General features: G+C 37.3%; 13 protein-coding genes and 1 non-coding gene across 14 annotated transcripts; 4 read left to right on the top strand and 10 right to left on the bottom strand.

The window, feature by feature from the left end:
• Positions 1–9: 9 nt before the first annotated feature.
• SPOG_03566 (uncharacterized protein) lies at positions 10–1407 on the bottom strand (the record flags this gene model as incomplete). Its single annotated transcript, XM_013169981.1, has 2 exons — positions 589–1407; positions 10–515 (listed from the first exon to the last, which is right to left on the bottom strand). Exons 1-2 carry the CDS (start codon positions 737–739, stop codon positions 10–12), a joined length of 657 nt encoding a protein of 218 aa, XP_013025435.1. The 5' UTR covers positions 740–1407.
• Positions 821–2211, top strand: SPOG_03565 (uncharacterized protein). The gene has a single exon (XM_013169980.1). It carries the CDS (start codon positions 1522–1524, stop codon positions 1972–1974), a length of 453 nt encoding a protein of 150 aa, XP_013025434.1. The 5' UTR covers positions 821–1521; the 3' UTR covers positions 1975–2211.
• Positions 2212–2411: 200 nt separating this feature from the next.
• Positions 2412–3800, bottom strand: SPOG_03564 (F-box protein Pof7). Its single transcript, XM_013169979.1, has one exon. The coding sequence runs from the start codon at positions 3551–3553 to the stop codon at positions 2486–2488; it is 1068 nt and encodes a 355-aa protein (XP_013025433.1). The 5' UTR covers positions 3554–3800; the 3' UTR covers positions 2412–2485.
• Positions 3801–4347: 547 nt separating this feature from the next.
• SPOG_03563 (U3 associated protein Utp25) lies at positions 4348–6704 on the bottom strand. Its single transcript, XM_013169978.1, has one exon. It carries the CDS (start codon positions 6526–6528, stop codon positions 4573–4575), a length of 1956 nt encoding a protein of 651 aa, XP_013025432.1. The 5' UTR covers positions 6529–6704; the 3' UTR covers positions 4348–4572.
• Positions 6705–6769: 65 nt separating this feature from the next.
• SPOG_03562 (cholinephosphate cytidylyltransferase) lies at positions 6770–8632 on the bottom strand. Its single transcript, XM_013169977.1, has one exon. It carries the CDS (start codon positions 8495–8497, stop codon positions 7379–7381), a length of 1119 nt encoding a protein of 372 aa, XP_013025431.1. The 5' UTR covers positions 8498–8632; the 3' UTR covers positions 6770–7378.
• Positions 8581–10677, bottom strand: SPOG_03561 (acetyl-CoA ligase). The gene has a single exon (XM_013169976.1). The coding sequence runs from the start codon at positions 10329–10331 to the stop codon at positions 8793–8795; it is 1539 nt and encodes a 512-aa protein (XP_013025430.1). The 5' UTR covers positions 10332–10677; the 3' UTR covers positions 8581–8792.
• Positions 10678–10961: 284 nt separating this feature from the next.
• SPOG_03560 (dienelactone hydrolase family protein) lies at positions 10962–14575 on the bottom strand. The gene has a single exon (XM_013169975.1). The coding sequence runs from the start codon at positions 12299–12301 to the stop codon at positions 11552–11554; it is 750 nt and encodes a 249-aa protein (XP_013025429.1). The 5' UTR covers positions 12302–14575; the 3' UTR covers positions 10962–11551.
• SPOG_16365 lies at positions 13339–13421 on the bottom strand. The gene has a single exon. It is a non-coding gene; the product is annotated as a tRNA-Lys (tRNA).
• Positions 14480–15484, top strand: SPOG_03559 (uncharacterized protein). Its single transcript, XM_013169974.1, has one exon. The coding sequence runs from the start codon at positions 14656–14658 to the stop codon at positions 15397–15399; it is 744 nt and encodes a 247-aa protein (XP_013025428.1). The 5' UTR covers positions 14480–14655; the 3' UTR covers positions 15400–15484.
• On the top strand, positions 15411–17830 carry SPOG_03558 (uncharacterized protein). Its single transcript, XM_013169973.1, has one exon. The coding sequence runs from the start codon at positions 15899–15901 to the stop codon at positions 17726–17728; it is 1830 nt and encodes a 609-aa protein (XP_013025427.1). The 5' UTR covers positions 15411–15898; the 3' UTR covers positions 17729–17830.
• A 75-nt stretch (positions 17831–17905) lies between these two features.
• On the bottom strand, positions 17906–18866 carry SPOG_03557 (TA8 protein; the record flags this gene model as incomplete). Its single annotated transcript, XM_013169972.1, has 4 exons — positions 17906–18313; positions 18375–18437; positions 18503–18774; positions 18830–18866. The coding sequence occupies 4 exons, from the start codon at positions 18864–18866 to the stop codon at positions 17906–17908; spliced, it is 780 nt and encodes a 259-aa protein (XP_013025426.1).
• Positions 18867–19054: 188 nt separating this feature from the next.
• SPOG_03556 (aspartate semialdehyde dehydrogenase) lies at positions 19055–20767 on the bottom strand. The gene is made up of 2 exons (XM_013169971.1): positions 20621–20767; positions 19055–20369 (listed from the first exon to the last, which is right to left on the bottom strand). The coding sequence occupies exons 1-2, from the start codon at positions 20655–20657 to the stop codon at positions 19333–19335; spliced, it is 1074 nt and encodes a 357-aa protein (XP_013025425.1). The 5' UTR covers positions 20658–20767; the 3' UTR covers positions 19055–19332.
• On the bottom strand, positions 20696–23871 carry SPOG_03555 (SPX/EXS domain-containing protein). Its single transcript, XM_013169970.1, has 9 exons — positions 23670–23871; positions 23600–23625; positions 23403–23549; positions 22942–23300; positions 22624–22896; positions 22176–22565; positions 22063–22100; positions 21472–22006; positions 20696–21420 (listed from the first exon to the last, which is right to left on the bottom strand). The coding sequence occupies exons 4-9, from the start codon at positions 22942–22944 to the stop codon at positions 21220–21222; spliced, it is 1440 nt and encodes a 479-aa protein (XP_013025424.1). The 5' UTR covers positions 22945–23300; positions 23403–23549; positions 23600–23625; positions 23670–23871; the 3' UTR covers positions 20696–21219.
• Positions 23872–24727: 856 nt separating this feature from the next.
• Positions 24728–26906, top strand: SPOG_03554 (NAK protein kinase Ppk38). Its single transcript, XM_013169969.1, has 4 exons — positions 24728–24915; positions 24966–25096; positions 25145–25592; positions 25645–26906. Exons 1-4 carry the CDS (start codon positions 24792–24794, stop codon positions 26874–26876), a joined length of 1935 nt encoding a protein of 644 aa, XP_013025423.1. The 5' UTR covers positions 24728–24791; the 3' UTR covers positions 26877–26906.
• Positions 26907–26921: the final 15 nt, after the last annotated feature.

Below are 26921 nucleotides of genomic sequence, written 5' to 3'. Positions count from 1 at the left end.
CCTAGATACTTAATTTAAAACATTTTGAACAAATTGTTTCAGCTTATGTTTTAACTCATGCTTATGTGGAGGCGGTGCGACCGAGTTTAAAGGCACCAAGGATTGATTTAAAACAGCCGGTTTGCGGAAGTAACCATTGCTTGCTGCTGCACATAGCATGTCAGAAGAAATAGAGCTTGAAGCAGGCGCATGCTTTCCCTCTTGTTTCTTTTCCACCTGCTCCGGTGTCTTCTGACAACAGTCATGATTGTCAATAGACGCAACAGAGAGTATCGGGCTCAATGGCCTCGAAATGCTTTTAACAGAGCAATGCTGTTTTGCAGAAGTCAAAGGGTCTTGTTGCTTGGTTATAGCTGGATAACGATCTTTTAAAGAAGGACTCGGTTTCAAATTTGACATTCGTGCTGCATGCATATTTTGGTCAGGCTTTTTTCCATCGATAACATTATTCCATGCACGTATAGTTTCTAAAGGCCTTTCATATTTCCAACGCGTCGGATTATTGGAGTCCGGTTCTAATCACCATTTCACGGTCAGTACACAACTACTCCTATGCTTTCTTCTTCAAAGAAAAGGTAAGTGTCTTACGGTAAATACTTCTCCCCGAGTAGTCTCGCTTCAAATATTGTTTACGGATTTTCGTAGATTCACGATTTACACGAGCATACGGCTCTAATTCTACTAATGGAAGGGACGGATTATCGAATTCACAAGATTCAGGTCCTGTCACTCTCATCATTTTCTTCTAAACAACTCTCTTCAACTTTTTTCTAAAAATTCTACAATGCAAAGATGTTGGTAGTTGGCAAGTTGACCTTCGCGCGCGATTCCTTTGTATACAAGATTCATGCGTCAGCCAATTTTTAAAACAAAGAAGCAGAATTTTGCAACTTGATCAGAACCAAAGACATATAAAGTAACATTTTTATATATCAAGTGAATGGAATAGGATCCTATAAGTTTCCTTTTTTTTTGACGCGATTTAAACTTGAGATTTCATAGTGAAACGAATTGACAAGGCTTTCAAAGGACCTGAAAGAAGCCAAAAATCTCTCCAAAGAATCGTTGTCTTTTTTATTAAGAGGAAGGAAAAAATGATCAGTGGACTCGCAAGACATGTGCTTCACGAATGCTTATGGACGGTTGACACCAACGGACAAAGACAGGGAAGGGAAGCATTTTTCTTCTGACTCTTTCTTCAGAGAATTTGGGCCACAAAGATTGAAATCTAAATGGAAGATTATATGCTTGTATGAATTACCTGCTCGTTTACGTCAAAGAACATCTATGTGCGTCCTCCGTAAGCGTTCAATTCCACAAGCGTTCGATTGTTTTACTTACTATGGCTCTTCTCTACTTTGTTCAGTTTGGCTTCTATGTTTTCATACTTTGTTGATAAGTTCGTCGCTATGTTATTACTAAGTCTGTCGTTTACCCTTAACGCCTCTCACTTCATCATAACAAAAAAGCGAGCAAAACAGCATAAGCGCTCATTTGTATACATATACACTTCAATTTATAATGTTTTTCTTTGTTTTTGCTGGATTTGCTCTTGTAGCGCTCGTAGTAACTATTGTTACGATGATTCATAGCTATTTCCTAAAACGTCGACAAAAAGCTGCTGGGCAAGCCAAACCCACTCCACGTGGTAGAGCCACCGAAACTGGCAATATGCCGAATCGTTCGCCGGGTTCTCCATTACAGACAGATACTGTCCCTGGGTTTCCTGCTCCGCCTTCTGTACATTATTATGCCACATACCGCCATCCACAGACCAGGACAACGACAACCGTTACTGAAGACCAACCTGATGAAGTTCCTCCTCCATACACAGCGGCTATCCGAGAGAATGTTTCGGAGACGTCGGATCATACGCAGAGTCCAAGAGGACAAGAAGAAACCACTAGCAGAAATAGGCACGAAAGACCTCGGTCTCCTCCTCCAGTTTATTTGCCCCCAGAGGAAATGGTTTAAACCGCTTCAACGATGAATTTTCCTGAATCTTTACCTTTATTCGATTACTGGTACGGGTATTATATGTACGAAGTCTTTACGTTGTTTCTATATGAACTGTTAATTTATTTAATTATTTTACACCAGCAACTCTAGCTCTACAATCTTCGATTAATAGTATGAACTCGAGCTAGAGTTGTTTGTTCCTTTTTATGACAGAGTTACAGACGATTCTTAATGATATGAATATTTTGCGGGTTTTTGGTTTTTAATGAATTTATTAATGTATTTATTTTTTCCGCTTTTGATCAAAAGACGTTTGATTTATTTTTTATTTTATTCTATTTCATTTATGCCCGTCTAATTTAGTACGACTATTATATTATTTAAATCTATTGATCATAATTTAATTTGAATCGGCATCGAGTAGCTACAAGTAAAAGTAATAAAAGGTTTATCTTCATTTCTATTGTTTTTGCGCATTCACTTACGGTTATTCTTGAATAGTCAACATTTCACATATATTTCTAAACTATAGCTCTGTTTTTTCTGAATTATAACTGTAAACTCGCGAAAAAACGTAATCTCGATGATGCGTTAAAGGGAAATCACACGTCTCAAAAGTTTCATTGTCAACGGAGTAAAAGGAGACCCATTTCAAACGGCTTCCTTTGACTTGTAAGTTTTGCGCGTATGTATAGGCTCGACCAACGGGATGTGAAAGCAAAATTTGGCCAGCTGGAGACATTGACCATGTAGCCATGTAAGCGACTTCACCATTACTAAAAGTAGGATTCGAAGAAGAGGGTGTAAAAAAAGCAGACGTGTGTCGGCCAAAGCTCCTAACGATGTATCTTGGTTCCGTATTGGTTCGAAAAACCATGCAAGTGCCATCTGGATAGAATCGAAGGTAACGATAATAAGAGATTAAATGGACAGGTTGATTCCAACTGGTATCACTAACGCCTGGTCGAAAATATCTGCATACCGAAATATAACAGCCATCAAACCGAATCCGTGGTTTTTTTAAATACATCTCCTTCCAGCTTCGGTGATATACAGACGAAAATTCTTCTTCTATGTCTTCCTTTGTTTGCTGCCACTCGGATTGTTGGTAACTGAAATAACAAAATTGGCGATAAAGTGAATCGACTCGGCACGCCTTGGCAAACAGTTTACAGCTTTGAGCTATAAGAGGAAGATACGACAAGTCATTTAGGTTTTCAAAGCATTGTTCTACTATAAGAAGCAAAACCTCGTCTGGAAGTTTGGGTATGAGTGATGGTGTCACGGAGGGTTGAGTTAAATCTTTAGAGAGTTGATCTGCTTGACTGCTCTTAATCGATTCTTCTTCGGAAGCTCTTTTCTGTTCCCCGTCGCTCTGCTCTTTTTTGTTTTGGAACGCCAAACGCTCTAATCGACGATAAATTACCTCCACATCCTCGTGAACTTTATGAGCCAAACGATACCTGTTTAAAGAGGTACCAATATCACCTTCCTTTTCAGATTCAACAGCTTCTTTATAATGACTTAAAGCTTTCTTGAGAATGCCACTGTCAGGGCAAACTTCAAGGTCGTTCAATAGACGCTTTTCGTCCATTTAATCAAAAATAAAGCCCTAAAATATCAACAAAAAATCAAGTTACTTGTTCCTCAACTATGTACAATCGTATATTATACAACTCTCTAAATACTTAAGCAATGCTAGAGGATTCCATCCCAAAACAGTTATTTAGTGATTTTCTTATGTAAGGTTAGTTCATGTTAGAAAAATTGCTTGCAATTTCTCTTCTAATGCAAAAAATCAGATACTGGGGTATAATACAATGGGAGGGAATGCAAGTGGCGCTCAAGAATGTGAATGTCAAAGCCATAAGCTAACGAAATATATACCTAATGTATTTTATTAATAATGTTTTACTATTTTAAAAATAAAAGGCTTCGACCTCTGTAAGTGTCAAAGGATAAAATTGACTTCTTTCAAAAATTGCTTCCAGGAATGAAACCAAGTACGGTCACTGTAACTCATTAAATAGAAGCTGAATCACTTGGGTTACTTGAAAAAATCTAGAGAATATTACGGACCATGACTGAAGGCTCGACACATTTTCAGTTTTCGTCTCTTCGAGTTAAGCCGTAAAGGGCCTTGCAATTTGATTAAAACTTATATACAATCAAAAGAAACATGTTTCATTGTGTGTAATCTTATTATTATTGAACTTGTATGAGCATAGATGAAGCACTATTCTTCATGAAAACCTTGTTAGCTATATATATTCGTTACATACACATGTTAAGGTTTTCTGCTGTATGTATAAACCTTTGTAGCTCATAGTTGACATCTTTAACAGATCTATATAGGAGTATATGCTATAAACTTCTAAAAAATACGAACACCACTTATTAATTGATATTGCTAGAACCATTCCTTTACCTAGGTAATATACAATCTATATAATTTATAGAAACTCGACGAATCAAGCCGGTTCGCTAACATTTGAAAATTGTCTTTATACTAGACCAAACATATCTTCTGGGCTGGCGAATGTGACATTTCAATTCAGATCCAGCAGTCTAAGCTTTAGATCTTTTCTTTAGCATGCTTTTTCCCTTCGATCGTTAAACAAACTCGAAAACTTCATGTCTTCCATGACACATGTTAGGAACCCGTTGGAAACCAACAATTCCTTCAAGGCTAATGGAATCATATTTTGAAAAAAGTATCCTACATTTTGCAGCATCCTGATCTAACTTTCCTTCGGTAATTGAACGCATTGGCATTCTAGCTAACTCCACATAATACTGAGGATTTGTAGGAGGAGCATACATAACAACAGCCTTTACTCCACGGATATCAAAACGACGGAAATGATGAGCACGCTCAGTGTATAACATGATCTTACTCTTTGCCTGATAAAATAAAGTACGAGCTCTAGTAAGATCGGATGTACTAGAGTATTCAGAAATGGCACTGTAACTTACCGCTTCCTCATCCATATGATTTCGTATTCTCACAAAATCAAAGTAGGAAGGAACATATACTAAAATGCCACCCTGGGGACTTTTGACGAGCTGAGGCAAGACTGAGTTGACAAAGTAGGAGAAACGAGCATCAGGCAGCTTTATAATAGAGTCACTAGATACACGAACATAGGTCTGCTTAATTTTGTAACCTAATTGATTCAAAACTCCACGGTGTAAAGTACGAAACTTGACTTTTCCTGCAACGTTCAACATGTAATGAGAAAAAAACGAGTTGATATCCAAAGCATTGTATTGAGAAAACAAAAGAGTTTGTCGCATATATTTGGCCTGTTGATCCAGATACCATGGTCGTACACGGCTGAAATCACAATCATGAGCTTCTCTGGGCAAGTTATTGATTTCATCAAAAATACATTCTATATGCTCCCAATTTTGCATGTCTAAAGAATCGGCTTGATCAATAATCGAAACCTCAATAGAGCTCAAAAAATCCAAATCTCGTTTCTTATCACCTTTATTTCCAATTGCCAATCGTAAACCTAATGGACTAGCAACAATAATATCAGAGTTGTAAAATTGAGAAAACAGTTTGATAGTTTTCCTTGTAAACTTGACGCCAATACGAAACATATCGTCAGTATTACCTGCGAACAAATAACGGAAATCTTCGGGTTTCTTTTCAGAGATAACTTCCTTCTCAATTGTGAAATCATCCTCAAAGCGCTTACGATTAGCCACTTGATCAGCTCCTGAGTAAGATATAAGAGTATTTATAAACTCTAAACAGCTATTTCTTGTAGGTAAAAGAACCAATACCTTTGGTCGAGTGTATCCTTGATCTCGAAACTCTAACTCAGGGTTTTGAGATAGTCTGGCACTGTTCTTTAAGATGCGGTCTCTTGTCTTGAAAACATGATTGAGAGCATGCAAAGCATACAAAGAAACAATAAGTTTATGACTCTTAATGTTCATGTTGGTGAAAAACACATCTTGGTAATTAAACATGTGTTTGGCAATTTCCGTTTGCATAGTAGTTAAATGTCCGGATGGTTTATGCGACTTATAAGCTTCCAAGATTCGCTGTTTTAGACCCAAATCAGAAACGTTATCGCTCTTGGGTATGCAATAATTTGAAACTTTCTCTTCTATATCTGGTGTAAAAATTTGAGAAATCCCGAGTTTTGTTTCCTCAGACGACTGAGACAACTTCATGGCCTTTATGCAAGAAATTGAGTCATTAATGACTTTCATATCTTGAGAATCAAAATGACGATAAAAAGGGTCTTGAGATGATTCATTTTCCTTTTGGTCATCAAGTAAAGAGTTCGGATTATCCACACCCTCACGAACAAGAGCATCAATTATTTCCTTTTCTTCATTGGTTTCATTTTCTTCTTCGTTTGTGTCTGGCTCATCCAACTTTTCAATGACTTTGTTCTTTTTTTCTTTATGCTTTGGCAAGTCGTCGCCTTCAGAAACCTTCTCGGGTTTTCTTTTCTTTTTACTATTCATCAAGTATAATAAAGCTTCATATGATTTTCCAGCCAATTCATCTTTTGACATCTCATCAATGTTGCCAAAACCTGCCATTGTGATGATTTATGAAAAGTAAAATTCCCTTCAATTTTTTTATCTTTTTGACCACGGTTCCAATAAATGCAACGTTTGAGTAATTTTATAAAGTATTTATTTCATAGAGTCCCTGAAATTTACCTTTTTGAAAGGTTAGTTCATCTATAGGTTTTGGTTGAAATTGAGAAAGGTAGACGAAAAGATCGTAAATTAAGAGGTCTAATTTATTACGTTTCTTTTTATATTTTTGAGTAAAAAATTAGAGAGAAATTGGTAAAAGACTATAATTATTAAAATTAAATGTAACTAAATGTTACAAGAGACTAAAGTCACCCCCAAGGATACTACTTAAGAGACACTCTCCTGACAGACCCTACAATTAGAAGGAGAGAAAATGAACTTTTAACATCAAAGCTGTAAATTCAAAGGCGGAAAAAACCCTCCAAAACTACACAAAAAAACAACAACCGCTGGTCAACTGAGCTGCTGTATTAAACAAAACGTGAATGAGAGGTAAAGCCAATAGTAAGGTATTAAGTGAGACTTAAGGTCACTAGAATGCATAAGGTTTAATATCCGGCGGCCATATAAAACGTAAGCAGATTATGGAATGTCTCATAAATGATAGTATTAGCATGAATTCAAACAATCGTTATACAGTTCAGACAACTGGGAATAGTAGGACAGGATTTCATGAACAGTAAAGTTGCATGATTACAGGTCAAACCCATACTGCCGCCACATTCCATATTAACATATAGTAATAGTAATGAAAGATAAAGGTAAAGGTAAGTCTTAATCGTCTAATAGATTTTTTAAATGTATTAAGGAATGGTCGAGCCATCAATCACTAGAGAAGGCCAAAGCTTTACTGATTGTGTTTAATAGTTACAGTATCATCATTTTGACTAGATGGATTAGACAAATCGGCTTCCAAACGCAAATCATATTGGCTACTTGAGCGACGTTGCATCCAGCGATTTAGGCCGCCCAAAAAGCTATTTTGGTGATTTCCAGGGCCAGGGCTAGGCGGTGCGCTTGAGCCATGCAAAGGGGTATATTGCAATTGGTAATCAGTAGTAGCCATTGAAAGGAAAGATTTTATGTCTGCCTTTAAATCACGACTAGTAGATACCCAGTGGTTACGAATTGTGTCACGTAGCATCTTGATATGATGGCGAAAGTCCAGCTCATTCTTTTTGAACAGAGACACATTCAAAACCTTTCTATCAACTCCTCTTGCTAGGTTACGCATAACATATTGATCGTAATCACGAATAATTCGTGTAATTAAATCAGAGGTGGAAACACCCTCCGTACGTTTAGTAGGTATGAACTTGCCTACTTTTTTAACGGGAAGGTAGATATCACCACTATCATCAGATGCGTAAGGAATATCATCATGAGCGACAAAGTCAATTTCATGTTCTTCCAAAAATTCTGGTGTAATCACCCAAGGAGCGCTTTCTACGACCTCATCTACCCATTTGCAATGGCGAAGTGCTTCGGCTCGTTCTTTGTCATTCATAACGGTTAAACCCTTTAGTCGATGAGTTAGCATATCGTTGGGAAGTCCAACAATCAGGTGAACGTTGGGAAAAACTTTTTTTGCTTGCTCCAATTGTCTCATATGGCCAATGTGAAATAAGTCAAATACACCATCTGCATAAACACGCACGGGTCTATCATTCGGCGGTTCATTGATGGGATAATTAAATTGGGAATATTGTTGTTGGAATTTCACTTCAGTAGGGGTTTCATCTTCATCGGTATCAGAAACTGGAGAAGAACGAGGTGTTTCCTCTTCATTGGACTCTTCCTTCAAATTTTCGCATTCATGATTACTTTCTGACTTTTCTTCTGGTTCCACAGGATCTATTATGGCCTTTTTAGCATGTTGCTTCATCGACTCTTCATCTTCTGAAAAATTTACATTCTCAATAGGTCGCTTTGCATTCTCGTCCTTTTTTGTTTCTATTTCTCCCATAATAATAATAATAATAGTAAAACACGAATAGTAAAATTTTACTGAAGGCGACCTATATTTGTTTCAACACCTTTTCAGAGGTGATTGTGGTGAGGAAGTTCTCCTCAGTGATGAAAACGACGAAAAAGGGTCTCTACATATATAAAAAAAAAAAATTGTGGATTGAACACTTTAATACTATTTCAATTAATATAGTTAGAGAAGAAGTATCATAAAACTGAAGTGAGACGGTAAAAAAAAACAAAATTTGATCATTCTTATATACACGAAAATCACACTTATTAAAGTAAAAGCATTACATCTTGGCCTTGGGGTGAAAGAAAAAGGCATCAGCAACAAGGCGTCTTTGCACTTTTCCTGTGGCAGTCTTGGGGATCTGATCTGTAAAGTAAAACTTTTTGGGAACCTTAAATTCAGCGATCTTTTGAACCAAAAAGTTTTGTAGTTCCTTGACGGTAACCGACTTACCAGATGCCGTATGGATGGCGCTTTGAATATCTTGTCCGTATTTTTCATCAGGGACAGCAAAGCAAACGGCTTCAGCAACACTAGGATGCTGCATCAAGACAGCATCAATCTCAGCTGGAGAAATCTTTTCACCTCCACGATTGACAAGTTCCTTAATACGACCTGTAATGAAAACGAAGCCTTCCTCATCAACTTTACCTTCATCACCAGTACGGAAGAAGTTTTCTTCGGTAAAAGAAGACTTGTTTGCTTCTGGGTTGTTAAGGTATCCCTTAGTCACATTTGATCCACGGACACAAATCTCTCCCTCAGATCCCTGAGGAACTTCCTTACCTTTAGGATCGAGAATCTTTAGTTCAACCCCAAATGGCACACCAACGGACTTGGGTTTGTGGTTAAGGGGAGGAAGTGGATTCGTGGTCATTTGATGGGAAGCTTCCGTCATGGCGTACGCCTCAAGAACGGGCGCTTTGAAGGCATTCTCAAGTTTTCGCAAAACAGGAGGGGCCAAAGGAGAAGAGCATGAACGAATAAAGCGAATATGAGGAAGTGGGTTGGGAAGAGGAGTGCGCAACAAAATTTGGTGAATTGTTGGTACGGCAGTGTACCATGTTGCCCCATATTGACCAAACTCTTTCCAGAATGTTTGAGCAGAAAAGCGAGGAGGGACGACGGCAGAGCCACCAGATGCAAGTGTAGAAAGAAGTCCACACAGGAGACCATGGACATGGAAGAGAGGCATTACCACGTATGAAGTATCACGTGAAGAAAGGCGGTAAGAAGCACTGATGTTTTGAATGCTTCGGCAGAGGTTTCGATGGGTTAAAGGAACTACTTTGGGACGTCCTGTAGTACCACTAGTGTGCAAAACAAGTGTGATATCGTCAGGATGAGGAAGAGCAAGGGGCTGAGGTGAAGAAGACTTAGACCCTTCAACACGAACAATCTTCACTAGACGGGATTCGGGACACCAAGCAAATTCTGCGACTGTAACCGAAAGCTTTTTGGCTGCCCGCACAGCAGGAGTATTGGCTTCGATAGAGCCCTTGTTGACCAAAACAAGCTTGCTCTTTAGGTCGTCAATATAAAACTCAAATTCCGATTGCTTGTAATTTGAGTTAAGCGGTCCACAGACAGCTCTTTGCCAGGAAACAGCATAGAAGCTGACGACAAATTCCAAACCATTAGGAACTGCAATGTTTACAGGATCATTTGCCTTAATACCTAAACTGGCTATTTGTCTTTGAAGATCCATAATGGCGACTCGGAGCTCACTGTAAGACAATTCTGCCGAAACCGAAGGAGCGACCAAAGCCCTGGCGTGAGCATCTCCACGCAAAGCCGTGTAGAGTGTAGCGGTAGACATGACAGAAACAATCTAAATTTTTATATAATAAACAGAAACAAGTCAGTTCAGCGGCAACCAACGAAAGAGAGTTGAATAAAAAAGTAGGTTATAAAGTAAGAAGGAAACTGAAATGATACTGTATGTTGAAAGAGGAAAAACCAAGAGAGTATCGTTTGACTATGAATCCAAATCTCGCGCAAAATAAAGATAAATTTTCTCAATATACTGTAAAAGTATTATAGATGCTTTCTTTTGTCCAAAAAAAACCAACAACCACAAAAAATCGGGTTGTTCTTGTTTAGATGCTTCAAGTCCGCAGAGATGAGGTAGTTAGTGGTTAGAAAATGAATCTCTACGAATAGGCTAAATTGTTACACTCGGTACGGCACACCTTTGATTCACCGTAAATTGTGTACTCTAATGAATTCCTGCTTCTTATCTTAGCTAAGGTTTCTCCATAATAAGAGAAGATAGTCAAGAAAACCAGCAAGCGAGAGCGTAACCAAATTATTTTATGAAATTAGACGTTTAATAAAAAAGACCTTTTACTAATCTTTCTTGCTTTGTCCTTTATAACCTTTTATTGAGAGAAAACTGGCTTTGCACAAAATTTATTGACAGGACAGTTTCATTGCTTATATTGTGGTAGAGAAATCAAATTACAGAAAGGAATTGTTTCATTCAACAAGGAGTAGTATATTCATATATGAAGGTAAAAAAGATTCATTTGGAATTTACAAGTGCAACGATTCAACTTCCTTTTACTGAAAAAATTCATGAAGGTTGGTTTGATTTGTTTATAAAATATAATAAAAGAACCGAATAATTCATACTTGATTTGTCTGCAAGGGTGAAAAGACATTCGTTCCTAAGGCTTTATGAAGAAAACTTGAACGTTTTCATATTATCCCATCATCCGTCTCTATACAAAACAGAGAAGAGTACGAATATTCGGATTTTCCATGTTTTTCTTTTTTAAAAATGAATGTAAGCAAACCATCGAATCCTTTCCTTGGCAGCATTAGAGATCGATGACTATTGCAGATCAAAACAAAATCTACAAAACACGAAAATCGAAAAGAAATCAGTAGTAACATACAAAACCAATTTCTATAAGTTACATATAGGTTCAGAATGAGAGACCAAAAGAAAAGGAAAGATAAAACGTATCACAAATATATATAAATATATATATATATATTTATACTCCCAAACCATGATTGATACAGTAAACATTTTTATTTCATCAAAAATTGGAAAAAGGCGATCAACTTTTCATAGCCCTCATCATAACGCTTTTTATTGTTTTCGTTAGAAAGGTCAGCACGACCGGACATAAAGCCATGATGCATATCATGATAAGTTTGGAAAGAAGATTGTTTATAGGCAGGATTGTTCTTGAATTCTTCTTCGAAACCATCAATGATGTTGGCATCCTCATCTTTAGAAGATAAGAAAAAAACTGGTACGTGAACATTCCTGGCATCAGCAGGGTCAATGAATGCTGCGTGACAACAAGCAATATTAACAAATTCAGAAGTGTGAGGATAGGTAACTAAAAGCTTAGCACCCCAGCAGTAGCCAAGTGCTCCAATTTGGACATCGTTACCATGGGTGCTCTTGATAGCATCCAAAACCTTTTCTAGATTGGGCAAATGATCCGCAGGAGAGACACGAGTTGAAAAAAACTCGCTACAAACTTTTTTTTGCTCGGAAGTAATAGGAGGGTAAGATTCTACAGGCAAAGGAGAACCTTTGAAAAAGTCAGGCAAATAAACAGTGAAGCCAGCCTGGGCTAGCTTGTCAGCGCCAATTTTGATTTGCTCAGAAAGTCCAAAAACGTCCAAAACGGAAAGAATGACCTTTTTGTTGGAAATGCTGCCAACGGCATAGGTGTTTAAACCTCCAAAATTTATTTCTTTACCTTGAAAAGTGTACTTTCCGCTAGGAGGAACAGCACCAATGTTAGTAGGGCAGCAGGAAGCCATTGTACAATAGTAAAACGCGATGATTCAGGAAATGTGCTAAAGACAATTTACGCTTGACCTAAATTCACATTTATATTGATTAGTCATAATTAGTAATTATTACAATACTGATTAGTCATAATTGAAAAGATCTTGAAAAAGGAACACTTTAAACGAAGAAACCCATACAATTGATTTTTTATATTATAGTATATTCAATCGTCTTGTCTTCATAAAGATGCTTGGTTTCTTTTATTTTTTTCAAAGCCTTTACGGTAAAATAACGTATAGCATTGATAAACAAACACGGCTGACTACGTTGTAGCTAAGAATAATCAATTGAAACAAGACAATCGAAACAGTTTATGAATCTAATTTTTTCGTTTTTGCAATCGGTCGATTAGGAAGAATACATTTCATTTCCTAAAGTGTTCATATCCATATACTCACTCTGTCTTTCTCTGACTCTACTTCCGTATGCTTGTTCCTATATCGTAAGGAGGGATTTCACTGGTAAGAAGTATCTTTACAGGTTCTCATGGAAAGTATACTTAAGATATAGCCAGGAAAAAACTGACAGTGAAATAGAAAATGGTCAGCACTCATAGGGCGATTCTGATGCTCCTGCAAAGATAAATAGGAAGAGAAATTGGAAAAACCAGGTTGGCAAAATTAGAAATAATGATGAGAAATGTTTCGTTTTTATTTATTTATTTTTTTTTTTTGGTCACGCAGTAAGAAGTTAAAAAGAGTTTAGATTCCTATTGCGTTTTTTTTTATTACTATTGCTTTGACCGACATTCTACTGGCGAAGTTACAGTAAACAAAACCAAGAGAAGAATCAGAAAAAGCAAAAGTTGCAATTCTACATCTCTAAACTCAACATATGGTTTTTAAACATAATGAGTACAGACCATAATACTAAACACTTTTAAAAATCAAATCAATCCTCGAAATTAAAAGGCGTTTACACAAACTCGATTTCAAAAACCCTTTTATATTTAAAAATCCTTTTTTTTTCAAACTCCATGATGAGCTCCATGATGGAACAAAAAGAACTCCCAAGGCGAGACTCGAACTCGCAACCTTCTGATAACCTTCTTAAGAGTCAGACGCTCTAAACCGATTGAGCTACCCGGGACTTGCTTATAATTAACACTAAGTGTTAGATATTTCTTCTTGTAGGTTATTTATTTTGAATAGACACTAGAGCGAGAAAATGTATGTAAAGACAAGATGTGAACTTTTAATTGTCAGCATTCAAATGATAGTCAATGTAACAAAAGAAAGGCTTGTCAACTGTAAAAGCTTTTGTAGTCCATAGATTTGCTTTTGAAAGGCCATAGTGAAGTCTCGACAAACGATGCTTGCTTCACTTGTTCATGCTGTCAAGATCCATGGGTTTTTCCCAAGGAGGAAATCCAACAGGACACCGAGCTTCATAAATGCGAATAATTGTATGTCTTTACAAAATCAGTAAGAATAAACAGATGAAGAAGTAATAGGTCGATGATTTGTACTTGAGGAACATAACTTGTAAGGGTACTATCTAAAAAGACAGAAATTAGTCAGTTCGTTTCATTGTAGCAAAACTGTTGCAAGAATAACTCCTCAAAGATACATGAATTCCCCTGTTTCATAGCAAAAGGAAACGAAATGAGAGTCCTAAAACCTTAAAGCAAAGATGTTTTCCTGATTTCGGAACCCTTATTAATTGTGGGTCCTTGGGTTCGTAAAGCCAAGAGAGGGTTCCTTGGATAAGACTATCAAATTGGTAGGTAGAGCAAGAAATACTGTTTCGTTATGTTCTGTCAAACGAAGGGCTCTTCTCCCTTTGCATGGCAACTAAAGCCATGGGTGTTCTATAGTAACGAATTTATGGGATAGGAAGATCATAAGAGTAATTGAAAGACAGTTTTTTTTTTTTTTGATCCAACCCTCAAGTCAGAGGAATTTAAATTTTACAAAAGCACCAAGTTGTACTCGTCAATGACTTGCTACTGATTGACTCAATCACCTTCAGTAAAAAAAACTCAATCTCACTGTTAGAGACGTAATTCAATTTGTTGTTTCACGTCGATTATCATTCTCTTTTTTGCCCAAGTATTCTTCCAATGTGCTTCTCTATTTCCAATGCAATCAATGTACTTTCATTTTTATTTTTATTTTTTATCATAAAAAGAAAATGAGAAGTGGCCATGCACTTTTGTTTAAGGCTATTTATAACCAAATGTATACGTTTCGAACTGTTACGTCTTTCCAAAAGCAAACACTCCACTAGTTGTGTTGACGGCCTAGCTACTAAATTCGATAAAGTACGTACATACTATACCTTATTATATATATAAAAAAAAGTAGCTTATTTAAACTTTATAATGAGTCTAATGACGGAGAAGGTTGTGTTATTGACTGGTGCTTCCAAAGGTATTGGGCTCGCAACTGCTCAGGCTCTTCGAAACAAATCCAAAGTAGTTGCTGTTAGTCGAAGTTTGACAAAAGAATTGGAAGCTTTGCTTCTACAACATCCAGATTCCTTCGTTCATGTGCAGGGTGATGTTACAAAGACAGCTCAGTCTAGTGTAGAAACGGCTATTTCAAAGTTCGGCCGTCTTGATGCCATTGTTTTAAACGCCGGTCTTGTTAATCCCATTTCGAAAATTGAAGATGCAGATGTAAATCAATGGCGCACTTTATTTGAGGTCAATTTCTTTAGCGTAGTCGAGACGGTCAAGCAAGCGATCCCTCATCTACGCAAAACAAAAGGTTCTATTGTCATTGTATCTTCTGGGGCCGCTGTTCGACCCTATCCAGCTTGGACGGCCTACTGCACCTCAAAAGCTGCTATCAACATGCTTGTTACGAGTCTTGGAAGTGAGGAGCCAGATATAATGAGCGTTGCTGTACGCCCCGGTGTTGTTGACACTCCCATGCAAGAAATCATTCGTGACGAGCAAAACAAATCAGCCATGGGAGATATGCATGATTATTTTAAAGAACTCAAGTCTTCCGGCAAGCTGGTGTCCCCTCATGACGTTGCGAAAGCTCTTACTTATTTGGCTATGAACCCAAGTGATAAGATTACTGGTCAATTTGTTGAGTGGAAGTCCTTTGTTGAATGAATCGTTCCAACACGTTCCTATTGACGATTAAGCTAGATTATGATTCTTTTATATCTTTCTCAGGTAATTTGTGAATGAACACTGTTCTACTTCTGTTCTTTCTGGCTTATCAAACAACACTGATCCCTTACCAACCTTAAACCAAAAAAGCAAAACATTACAAGTCTTTACATGGTTCAAAGCTACTCATTGTAAAAGTGTTCAAACTTTACATTCAACTTCTCGATTCCAAAAAATTTCAAGCAAAGGTTTAATTCGCTTTCACTATTAAATTACGTTTTCTTTATTCTTCAAAATTTTTCTGTTAACATATAATGACCTGGGAAAATCTAACTTGATATAACGCTTCTTTATAGCAAACAGTCAATTTTATTCAAACTCCACGAAACTAGCAAGCATTGATATTTATTGGAATTTATCAAGTATTTCTCTTTTATTTTTATTCTTTTTACTCTAAAAAACCGATATTTATACGATTCAATACTTAATCAGTGAAGAAATGCAAGACATCCAAAAGTCTAGTATTTTCACCCTTCCAGACGATTTACTTTCGTCTATCGATCTCAAACCAGATCTTTCATCTAATATTGTGACACCTGATGCAAATGAAGAAGCAGAAAATGAGAAAGAATCTCGGATTACTGATTCTACCCAAAAAAATGTTTTGTCATGTACCATATGTGGAATCAATGATCTAAGTAATTTAGATAATCGAAAGCAACATGTGAGATCAGATTGGCACCGCTTTAATGTGAAACGTACAGGGGCCGGTCTTTCATCTGTCTCTCAAGATGAATTTGAGCAATTTTTAGACAATCTAACTGAATCCATATCTGGGTCAGAAAGTGATGATAGCTCAGACGAGGAAGAAGTCAATAAAGCCCAGTGGGAAAAGGCATTTCAGAATTCTCTTCGAATCAAAGAGAACCCTCAGCAAGAAAACGAAGAATTAACAGGTCACAAAAAATCACCAATTGTTTGGTTTGAAATAAAAAATCAAGACCCAACAAACCCGCTGTTCCTTGGTATTTACCGACACTTATTTCCATTAGATTCCGCCATTACAAAAGATCAACTTTTAGCAGTCCAAACCGAGAATCAAAAGAAACCATTTCAAGTAGCCATGTTCATGCTTGGTGGTGGTCATTTCGCAGCAATGATAGCTACCAACGAGCCTTCAGCGAAAACTCCTCAGTCTTCTATTATTCCCAAAGTCTTGGCCCAAAAGACTATCCATCGATATACGACAAGAAGGAAACAAGGTGGATCCCAAGGTGCCGCAGATAATTCGAAAGGTGGGATACATTCAGCTGGTAGTAGCCTTCGTCGATATAACGAATTAGCATTGATTCGGGATATCCAACAACTATTTAAAGAGTGGAAATCTCTACTTGACAAGTGTGATTTGATATTTATCCGAGCAATTGGTGCATCAAATCGCTCCATATTCTTTTCTCATACAGATCCTTTAGTTGATCCTAAAGACAATAGATTAAGGACATTTCCTTTTACTACCAAGCGTGCTACACATTCTGAATTGCTTCGATGTTATAAAGAGTTAATTACTCCCAAAATCAGTAATATCGACACTCAAGCACTGGAAACTCACCAACAGGAACTTAAAAAAGAGAATGAAGCAAAAAAAATTGCAGAGCAAGAACTTCGAGAAAAGCAGGAAAACGAGAAAAGGATATTGGCAAAGCATACTGATGCATTGCTTACTAGTTTGAAAGCAGATAATCTAGAAGAAGTTTTAAAGTATCTTCGTGCAAATGGTCTATCTATCAATTTCAGATTTCACCCTTTGAATGTTCATATCCATACTTCTTCCCCTTTACATTATGCTGTTGCTCAAGGAAACACAAAGCTAGTAGCGAACCTTCTTCGTGAGGGGGCAGACCCTACTATACAAAATGGAAACGGTAAAACTCCATATGAAATTAGCTCGAGCAATCGAGAAGTGCGAGATGAATTTTCAATAGCTCGACATGAGCTTGGCGAAAATGTGTACGACTGGGAGATGGCCAAAGTTGGTACAGCAAAGTCACGAGACCAGGTAGAAAAACTGAGACAAAAAGCGAAAGCTCGTTTAGAAAGCCAAAAAGAAGAGCGTGAACAACAAGAGGCACAACGACGTCAGGAAGCCATAAAAAAAATTCAAGAACAAGAGAAGAAAGGTTACGATTCCCAATTTGGTAAAGGACATTCCTTGGGAATTAATCAATTACGCAAAGAAGATGATCTAAAGTCTCTAAATCCAGAAATGCGGCGAAGAATCGAGCGTGAAAAACGAGCAGCGGCAGCTATGAAGCGGTTGCAAAAACAATAAAGCAATGGAAAGATAGATTTTACAATGAATGATGATTTTATGAAAAAGATACTGTTATAATTATAAATGTATAGAAAGCAAAGATAAGAGAGAATAAAAGTTCACATTTCTATTATAGGGAGGGAGAAAGCACAAAAAATTATAAACCTCAAAAAAAACCCGATTACATTAATTTACCTAAACCTGTTTGTTTTGTTTTTTCTTCTTATTAGACTTCTTAGAAGGAGCAGCCTTTTTGACAGCGTCAGCTTTAGCCTGTGTTACATCTGAATCGAGAGTAATACCAAGTTGTTCGAGCTTTCGTTTCTTTAACTGTAACTTTCGGTTATGACGAGAGACCAGCTTCTTTACCTTTTCACCGGTTAAAGGTTTCTGATGCTCTAAACGTGCAATGGTAGCACGGGGAATACGTTTGAAAGGTTGGGAAGCACCTTTGAACATTTCTTCGTGAATTTGATCAGCCGGAATCACTTTGCATTGCAATAATCGTCCATATAAGAGGTAGTTATGCATAGTCTCGGCAACAACGTTGGCCACATCAAGAGACTCAAACTCAATGAAAGCATAGTGTTTGCTATTGCCAGTCTATTATGGTTAGCAAGTGCCCAACTTTGTTATCATATAACGTAAACAACGTAAACCATACCTTTTTACTACGAGATAAACGGAGACGTAGAACGGTACCAAATTGAGAGAAATAACCTTTCAGCTGCTTTTCGTGGAATCCATGGGGAAGACGACCAACGTATAAAACACCTGGCTGTTTGTTCAAACCCTTCTTCTCTGAAACCTTTTTTTTATTTTTTTCTCCTTTTCGTCTCCTAATGCCATAATTGGCTTTGAAGCGCCATTCGAAGTATCTATTTCCACATCGCTTTCCTCATCCTCGTCCCCAGAAGATTCAAATCCCTTCAAGGTTTCTACGTTCTCATTTTCTCCATCTACAGATTCCTGCTCAACACTTCCGTGAGAAGGAGTTTGCTCTGCCTTCTCAGCATTATCCACCTTCTTGTCGTGAAGAGTTGTTTTTAACTCCTTCTGTTGCTCTATTCATCAATTGCGTTAATATCGTTAATCGTGCAAAACAACCTTTTTGCTTACTCTTCGTAGCCCTTGTAGGCTGCTTTGTTTTCGACATTTCTTCTTTTAATGGTGTTGGTTCTAAACTGAATTTTTTTCAGTAAGGACATACCCTCCTTCAAATAACGGACTTCTTTATCATACGCCAAATTACGAAGAGTCTCATTAAAGTTAACTATGATACACTGGGATACGCTATATCACATCCTTACTCTTGAGAAGCATACCTAAATAAAATTGAAATCGGTAGGTTTGCCTTTTCAATTTACTCAGTAATCGACTGCTTCTCTATTTAATTATTTTAAGACTTCTATTTGAAGTTATTTATCATTGCTAATCGATATCTACATAATTCATTCAACGCTATTTTTTTTTATAAAAACCTGAAAAACAAGACGGGAATCAAAAGAACTAAAGCAGTGAAAACACTCACACCTTTTCTAATAAAAAAAGGTACCAAAAAGACAAAGAATAATTAAACGAAAGAATGAATGCATCTAAGAACAAAAGGGATGTAAATCATTTTACAAAAGACCCTTCTTGACAGCTACTTCGGCATTCAAAATACCAGCACCGGCAGCACCTAATACAGTGTTGTGAACAAGAGAGACAAACTTGACGTCAAAAATAGAATCAGAACGGATGCGACCAACGGAGACAGCGTATCCTTGCTGGTTTTCACGATCTAAACGGGGTTGAGGACGATCAGGACAAGAGTCATCAAAGACAACAATAGCTTGCTTAGGAGCGCTATGGCAGTCAAGCTTTTGAGCTTCAGACACATACTCATTAAGAGCCTTATGGACATCAGAAACAGAAGGAGTGGCGTTAGCAAATTTGACAGAGATGCACATCAAGTGACCATCTATAACAGGCACACGGTTACACTGAGCAGAGACAACAGTGTCCGTTAATTCAAAAGCAGAGACGCTTTCATTAACACCACCTAAAATTTTACGGGTTTCCCATTCAATCTTGTCTTCCTCACCACTGATATAGGGAACAACATTATCCAACATATCGAGGCTGGAAACACCGGGGTAGCCAGCACCAGAAATGGCTTGCATACTTACTACCGATACCTTATCAATGGGGCCGAAAGCATCTTGAAGAGCCTTAAGAGGCACGACGACTGCTGCAGTGGAACAATTCGAGTTGGTAATGATGCAACCATGGTCTAAGTTGTTTTCCCTGCGCTGAGATTTAAGAACATCCAAATGTTCAGTGTTGACAGTGGGAACGACTAAAGGAACATTTGGAGTTCTACGATAGTTCTTGGCATTGGAAACGACAGCCAGATTTGCATCACGGAAATTCTTTTCAATTTCACCAGCAAAATCAGAGTCCAAACCACTGAAAACAATGTCACATTCAGTGAATTCTTTAACTTCGCAGGGTTTGACAGTCATGTCAGCAACCATCTTGGGCATAGGCGAGGTTTGCTTCCATTTGGTTGCCTCTTTGTACAATTTGCCAGCGGAGCGAGCAGACGCACCAAGGACTGCAATCTTGAAATTAGGATGATCAGCAAGGAGGGTTAAAAATCTTTGACCAACAGTACCTATAAACAATTAGCAATTGAATCTTTCTGACAGTTGGTAAATCTTTTAGCGAATTCTCCTTCTCAAAATACAGGTTCAGACAGAAAGCAAGTCATAAATTTCCTTTCATCTTGTACAATTATCTTTTTTGCCTCTATAGGCGTGCTTTCTTGCTGTAACAAGCAATTTTATGCAATTTATATAGCGAGAATGAGAATCGCCTTGGATCAAACAGCAGCCAACCCTATCAATCATAAGCAATTGAACTTACCAGTAGCACCGAGAACTCCTACTTTCTTAACAACCATTTTTCTGTCTGTGAATATTTGATGAGTATATGTTCTGAGCAGGTTTCACAAGAGCTGAGAAATTATTTCAATATCGAGATGGAATCAAAGATCAATTACAAATCGTTACATCGCGGTAAGATATTTTAGCGAATGCTTAAACGAACGTTAGTAAACAAGACAATGTTTATTAGGATGAAAAATATAAATAAACAACTAAACGAAATGAAATGAAATGAAACTCGAAAAGCTTTCTATTTCAACGAGGAAAAATTGTAGCTGTTATAGCGCACAGTAGAAAAGACCATTTCTGACTGGCAATTACCTTTTCGATCGTCGGCATAGTAGGTGCCATCGTAGGCAAATTTTCTGGGTATGTTTTTTTAGAGAAGATGCAGGTAGGACTCTTTTGTATCATCCTTTTAATATAAACTTTTATAAGTAAGATTTCGAACCAAGAATGATATCTGTTAGAAACAGTTAGCATGGATGATTACTTGGAATCTTCATAAGCGTGATTGGGTATTCCGTTAAATAAAACAAAGACTAAAGTACAATATCAAAGGAAGAGAAGATGTAGTATTTAATGTTCAAGTCTCATTTCCGCTCGTGGATCGTAAGACTCGTTCATTTCGGTGTGATCTACCGATTGCTCATCCATGGAATCGTCATCGTCACCGTCACTAGTCTGAGTTTCCCTTCTTCTGATTCCTGGCTGCGGGAATCTATCCGCAGGCGATTTAATGAAATCCAACTTTAACTCTCGAGCAGCACGCAGGTTTTCCTATAAAAGAAAGTTAGTAGTTGCATAACGAAGCTATTGACAGTAACATACACGATTATAAATTTCTTCGTTCTCAACACGCAAAACATTCCACATGCATCGTCGAAAAACTTCGGCAAGCGTGAAGAAAAAACTGAGACCTGAAGAATGCTGAATATGATTAGGAAAGATAGAGTAGAAGATGAAATAGTTTCGAATCACGAAGTTGATTATCATCGCTAAAACATAAGGCCATATATTTTTTAATAAACGATGCTTACGAAATTCCCAGCGATGATTTTTGCGGATAAAAAGAGACCAATCCATGGTTATATCCCAAGTGTATGAAAAGAGAGAATTAATTGCGGCAACTACTGTATAACAAATTTGATACTTTAAACCAGCATTTCGTCTCCACAAGCTCAATAACATTTGTGTACAAGCTGTAAACATATACTTGAGAGCGTTGACCAAATGAGGAAACATCTGCAAGGAGTCGGCATATCTTCGAAAGCATTGAAAGGTACGTAAAATTGCCGGAAATGCCGTAAAAAACCCAAGAAGAGGGGAATGTGATGAATTGCAAAGATAAGGTTCATTCCAGTGCCTTTTATATAAACAGAAAAAAAGAGAAACGCATCCATTTGTATAAATCAGACTTACCATTTGGTCAGCGAAAAAAAAAATCCTGGAAGTGGACACTAGAAAGCCCAGATAACAAGACCCGAATAAACTGAGTAAAGAAATATTTTCTTGTCCGCCAATACGGAACAAACCGAGGAAAAATGCAAATCACGCCTGCCACCCCTAAATAAAGAGCCGGAAAATAATTCGTAAATCCTGGAAAAAAAATCTCGCATGCAAAGCCAAAAGAAAAGTGCATAAATAAAAAACAGGAGCGAGTAAATCTCCATATGCTGCCTCCAATTTAAAGTTTCTCTCTGATTAAATTCGAAAATTAGGATATAGTTAACTCTGGTTTTCTCCCAATAATAACAATCTAATGAAAACAAAACAAAACTTAAGATAAGTAATAAAAATCCACCCCATAATTGAAGAAGATACTGATGCTGTTCATCACCTTTGTAATAACAAACTGCTTCTATAGCTAAAGGAATTCCTGCTCCATAAAGGATTCCGAATCGCATCGTATTAAATGAGTAATCCTGAAAAAGTTTAGTATACATGCTGAATTTATATTAGATTTCCACGCCTATGTCGTACCTGTTTTTGACGTAAAGATCTTAGTTGTTCAACAGCAATCTTTCTGTCTCCCTTTGAGAAAAGATTGGCATATGTGTCTTCAATCTTACTTTGCCATTGCTCGGTTACAGAGGTATTTGAAAAAGAAAAATTGGAAAGGTATTTCATCCATCTTGTTTGTAAATCTGTATGAAAAATCTTATCATACTTTTTTACAATCTTTCGAAAAGCTTGTTCATTCAAGCTTTGGTACTGTATAATCAGTTTTAAATAATCGTAAAAATCCAGAAGTACCTACAGTGTTAGAAAATTCTGCTTTTTTATTATAAAAAAGCTTACCATTTTTAGTTTAGCCTTCAATTTACGATAGCTCACACCAGGAGTATATGCATCTGTCGGTACTCCCTTTCGAGCAGGAATATGAAAGACTGGCTGAAATCTAGAGAATCTCCGAAGAGGTTCCAAATACTGCCGAAGACTTGACTGATATTTCTGTACTATTACATTTGTTTCGTTCTCATTCTCGTTTTCGTTCTCTTTCTTGCTGTTTTTTAGCTTTTGGTAAATATGGATTTGATCGTAAATCAGGTCTAAGCGTTCTCGAGCCTCATTTGTCAAGGATTCGTAGAAACTTTGAATTTTCGCTAACTGTTGATCAAGAAATTCTTGAAAAATGGGATGAAACTTAAAGTCAGCCGCTAAGCATGATTAGAATGGACTCTGGTATAAGCAAAATATAGTGTTCTCACCAAGCCTGCAAATCCCATTAGCAAACAAGAAAGTATAAAAATCTATAAAACACTACCTTTGGATTGTCTTTTCATAAAAATCGGTGCTATCTGCAGATAGACCACTCGGCTTTGCAGGCAATCCTTCACCGGGGTTTTTCAGAATCGACCCGATTATCTTTTTTCCTTTTTTATAATCAAAATAAGTAGATGCCCATTCTTAGTTTGTTAGTTTCGAATTGAACCATCATTGCCAATAAGCACTTTACCTTCTACTAATTCGTTTTCAATAACCCTGTTGTTGTTAATAGCTGTTTCATATGAATTCAGTTTATTTACTTTCCAAATTTCATTCTACTAAGATTTCAACGACATTGGACATATGAGTAAAGGAGGAAAGAGACCTGTCCTTTCTTCAGCCAAAATTAACTTCTTAACGGTGAATGATAGCTTTTTACGCTTGGATAAACGTTTAAAAGGAGAAAAAATGAAGCTTAAAACCTGAATTAAAGAATAATAACTTTTCTATAGAGTCTTGCAGTAGTGAAGCCAAAGGTCATAAGAGGGTAAACTCTGAAAAACACCATATTCAAAGTTATATAAGCTATATAATAATATTGAAGTAAATGAAAATGGAAAGAGATTCTTGTGCTCAATATTGTCTAAAATCACCATTTATGTGTATTCTCAAGGGAATTCGTCAACTGAATCGATTACTGTGAAATTTGAAAAGACCTAAGGAAAGAAGAAGAAAAGAATTGGTTTGGAAAAGATATCTCCTGTCCCACTATGAAAAATATGAAACTCTGCAGAATGTAAACAATCTATGGGAGGCCTTTCCTATCAAAAGAATTGGGTCATTGAAAATAGATGGAGCACAAGTTAAAGCAAAGCATACCATGGTGAGTAGAAGCGCATCTAGGTTTTATGAATAATTGTTACTGGAGCTTCATATGTCGGATTCATGATATGTAAGCTATGGCTTCAATGTCACCAAAGTAGGACCTCCATGGGTCCTACAAAGAAGTCTATGCTCTGACTTGACGAAGGAGTGCATTCTTCCCGACTTCTTTTTACATTTATCAAACGTGAATGAGCCATCGTTGACTGTAATGAAAATATTTCCAGGGGCATTCAATTGATGCAAAGGGAAGTCAAACCTAGCAAAGACTCAAGGAAGTTACCAGTAAGACCTTTCTTTTCAAGCAGAATAAAGATCATTCAGTATCTCCACAAGAAAAGCCTCTCTAGTAATCATTTTGTAGTCGACATTTGCTTATCATGGGACTCACGAAAACATCCTTTTTTTAATAAAAATAATTTTGAAAATAGTTTATTTTGTAGAAGAGCAAGGCTTGTGGCTTCCTCCCTAATGCTTGCTGCTTAAGCAATGAATTTCTCCTTCCACGAACCACGAACTGGCTGGTAGAAAAGAAAAGCCCGTTGTTGTCAGGTTTTACGATGAATCCATCCCGGGATCCTTCTTTACTCCCTAAGACGCCTCTTCCAGCAGGCTTATTACCTCCCGGCTATAAGTTTCGAGTGGAAAAGTTCGATGTTACTATAGTACGATACATCGCTGAAGGTAATTGCTTCATTCAATACGGGATTTTTGCTTCTAACCATCATGATTAGGTGGCTTCTCTCATGTTTATCTCGTAAAAATGTATGCGCCTGGTAAGGCTACTTTGGAAGCTGTGCTAAAACGCATATTTGCTACGGATGCTCTTGCTTTTAAGGCTGTTTATGAAGAAGTCAATACAATGGTAATATCATTATAAGCAGTAAATGAAAACTAATCCCTCCCTGACTAGAAACTGGTTTCGAATCATAAACGATGCGTTTCTTACTACGGGTCTGAATTTTTCTCCGTCGGAAAGAGCCAGTATGAGTCTCTTGTATTATTAGAGTACTGCTCTGGAGGAGGCTTAATTGACTTCATGAATAGTAGGCTGCAAATTCGATTGACTGAGTCAGAAATATTGAAAATTGCTTCTCATGTCACCGAAGCTGTGGCTTCAATGCATTATCTTCGTCCTCCATTAATACACAGAGATCTAAAAATCGAAAATGTTTTGCTAGCAGCTCCAAACTCCTATAAACTTTGCGATTTTGGTAGTGCTTGTCATCCGATTTCGAGCCCTAAAACAGCTACTGAAATTCGGCAAGTCGAGTATAATGTTGAGAAATATACAACCTGGCAATATCGATGTCCTGAAATGCTTGATTTGCGTCGAGGATTTGGAATTGATGAAAAAAGTGGTAAGTACAAACTTTGAAATTATATTGCAAGATTATCTAATGCTTTTTATAGATATATGGGCTTTAGGTATTTTATTTTACAAATTGTGCTATTATACGACTCCTTTCGAACAGCAAGGTCCTCTTGCTATTTTAAACGTGAACTACATGTTCCCTCCTTTGCCTTCCTATTCTACTCGCTTAAAACGTTTAATATCTGCTTTACTCCAACAAAATCCATGGCAGCGGCCAAACATATATCAAACATTGGCTGAGATTTGTCATATGCAAAATATGCCCATTCCAATAAGGGATATTTATAGTGGTAAAAATTCGTCAAGTTGTAATCCTTCTGGTTCTGAATATCTGCAAATGACTTCAAATCTGGAAAATGGTGGACTGCACCCTAGCGAGTCGAGTGGTTCAATACACACAAGATTACCGCCTATGGCCCCTCACGGCCTTCCCAATGCTGCACCTGTCCCAATACCTTCTAACTCAGAACTAAACTCAGGAAAGCCACCCTTCTCATTTGCAAAACCAATACAGGTAGGGGCATCACTCCCAAATGTTCCACCTAAACCATTTCAACCCGCTCTTGGTAAAAACGTTTCATCTATTTATCCTGACAGAAATTTTCACTTATCACCTACAAACGCGCAGGAACTTACGGATGTTAAAGCTGCCAATCCTCCTAAAGCGACTTTGGATATAGCAGATAATGTGTTTTCTTCCACGTCCCGTAAGCCTACGGAAAAGAAAGAAAAAGAAAAGGATATAGGTGAAACAATGTTGAAAAATCCAATTGATACCCAGAAGTCTTCTGGGTTGGTATCTTCTTTACCGGTTTCAAATATAGCTAGATCTGAGTCTCCACCAAAGGTAAACTCACTTATCAGCAAATGGAACAATGTTTCACGTCCACAGTCATTACCAAACTTACAAGGTCGGCGATCCGTCCCACAAGTTCCTCGTAAACCTGGTTTTTTATGCGGAAGTAGTCGGTCCTCAATGAGTACACCGACTCCTCAATCTTCTGTGCCAGTAAACCTACTTATTGAGCCTAAAGGACATAAAAAAATATCTTTCGAACCTAAAACGCAATTGCAAAAAGGAAATATTAGTGATAAGGGTTTAGAAAAGTCCGACGAAAAGTTTGCGTCTACCAGAAACGAAGAGGAGACTGATCCTCCATTCGTAAGTATCACAGAAAGAATGAATCAATTATTAGCAGGTAAAGAGTATCAAAAGGCATCTGATGACGGATATAGAAAATACACGGATCCTAATAAAACTACTAAATAATGATTTTGTCACGATTTGTTTACTGAAAAGGATAACAAAAAGTAA

Source organism: Schizosaccharomyces cryophilus (assembly GCF_000004155.1).
Source record: "Schizosaccharomyces cryophilus OY26 unplaced genomic scaffold supercont4.7, whole genome shotgun sequence".
Lineage (NCBI taxonomy): Eukaryota > Fungi > Ascomycota > Schizosaccharomycetes > Schizosaccharomycetales > Schizosaccharomycetaceae > Schizosaccharomyces > Schizosaccharomyces cryophilus.
The sequence above is the reverse complement of the archived record's forward strand: the minus strand, read 5'-3'. Positions and strand labels throughout refer to the sequence as shown.

Coding starts and splice junctions, on each gene's coding strand:
- SPOG_03561 (XM_013169976.1), bottom strand. CDS start 10,331: ATGTCTACCGCTACACTCTACACGGCTTTGCGTGGAGATGCTCACGCC.
- SPOG_03565 (XM_013169980.1), top strand. CDS start 1,522: ATGTTTTTCTTTGTTTTTGCTGGATTTGCTCTTGTAGCGCTCGTAGTA.
- SPOG_03555 (XM_013169970.1), bottom strand. Junction 22,101..22,175: donor GTGATTTGCATTTTTCCTCG/GTTTGTTCCGTA, acceptor TGGGCTTTCTAG/TGTCCACTTCCAGGATTTTT. Junction 21,421..21,471: donor ACGAAGAAATTTATAATCGT/GTATGTTACTGT, acceptor TTTCTTTTATAG/GAAAACCTGCGTGCTGCTCG.
- SPOG_03554 (XM_013169969.1), top strand. CDS start 24,792: ATGAATCCATCCCGGGATCCTTCTTTACTCCCTAAGACGCCTCTTCCA. Junction 25,097..25,144: donor ATGAAGAAGTCAATACAATG/GTAATATCATTA, acceptor CTCCCTGACTAG/AAACTGGTTTCGAATCATAA. Junction 25,593..25,644: donor TGGAATTGATGAAAAAAGTG/GTAAGTACAAAC, acceptor TGCTTTTTATAG/ATATATGGGCTTTAGGTATT.
- SPOG_03560 (XM_013169975.1), bottom strand. CDS start 12,301: ATGGCTTCCTGCTGCCCTACTAACATTGGTGCTGTTCCTCCTAGCGGA.
- SPOG_03563 (XM_013169978.1), bottom strand. CDS start 6,528: ATGGCAGGTTTTGGCAACATTGATGAGATGTCAAAAGATGAATTGGCT.
- SPOG_03564 (XM_013169979.1), bottom strand. CDS start 3,553: ATGGACGAAAAGCGTCTATTGAACGACCTTGAAGTTTGCCCTGACAGT.
- SPOG_03562 (XM_013169977.1), bottom strand. CDS start 8,497: ATGGGAGAAATAGAAACAAAAAAGGACGAGAATGCAAAGCGACCTATT.
- SPOG_03559 (XM_013169974.1), top strand. CDS start 14,656: ATGAGTCTAATGACGGAGAAGGTTGTGTTATTGACTGGTGCTTCCAAA.
- SPOG_03556 (XM_013169971.1), bottom strand. CDS start 20,657: ATGGTTGTTAAGAAAGTAGGAGTTCTCGGTGCTACTG. Junction 20,370..20,620: donor AGGAGTTCTCGGTGCTACTG/GTAAGTTCAATT, acceptor AATTGTTTATAG/GTACTGTTGGTCAAAGATTT.
- SPOG_03558 (XM_013169973.1), top strand. CDS start 15,899: ATGCAAGACATCCAAAAGTCTAGTATTTTCACCCTTCCAGACGATTTA.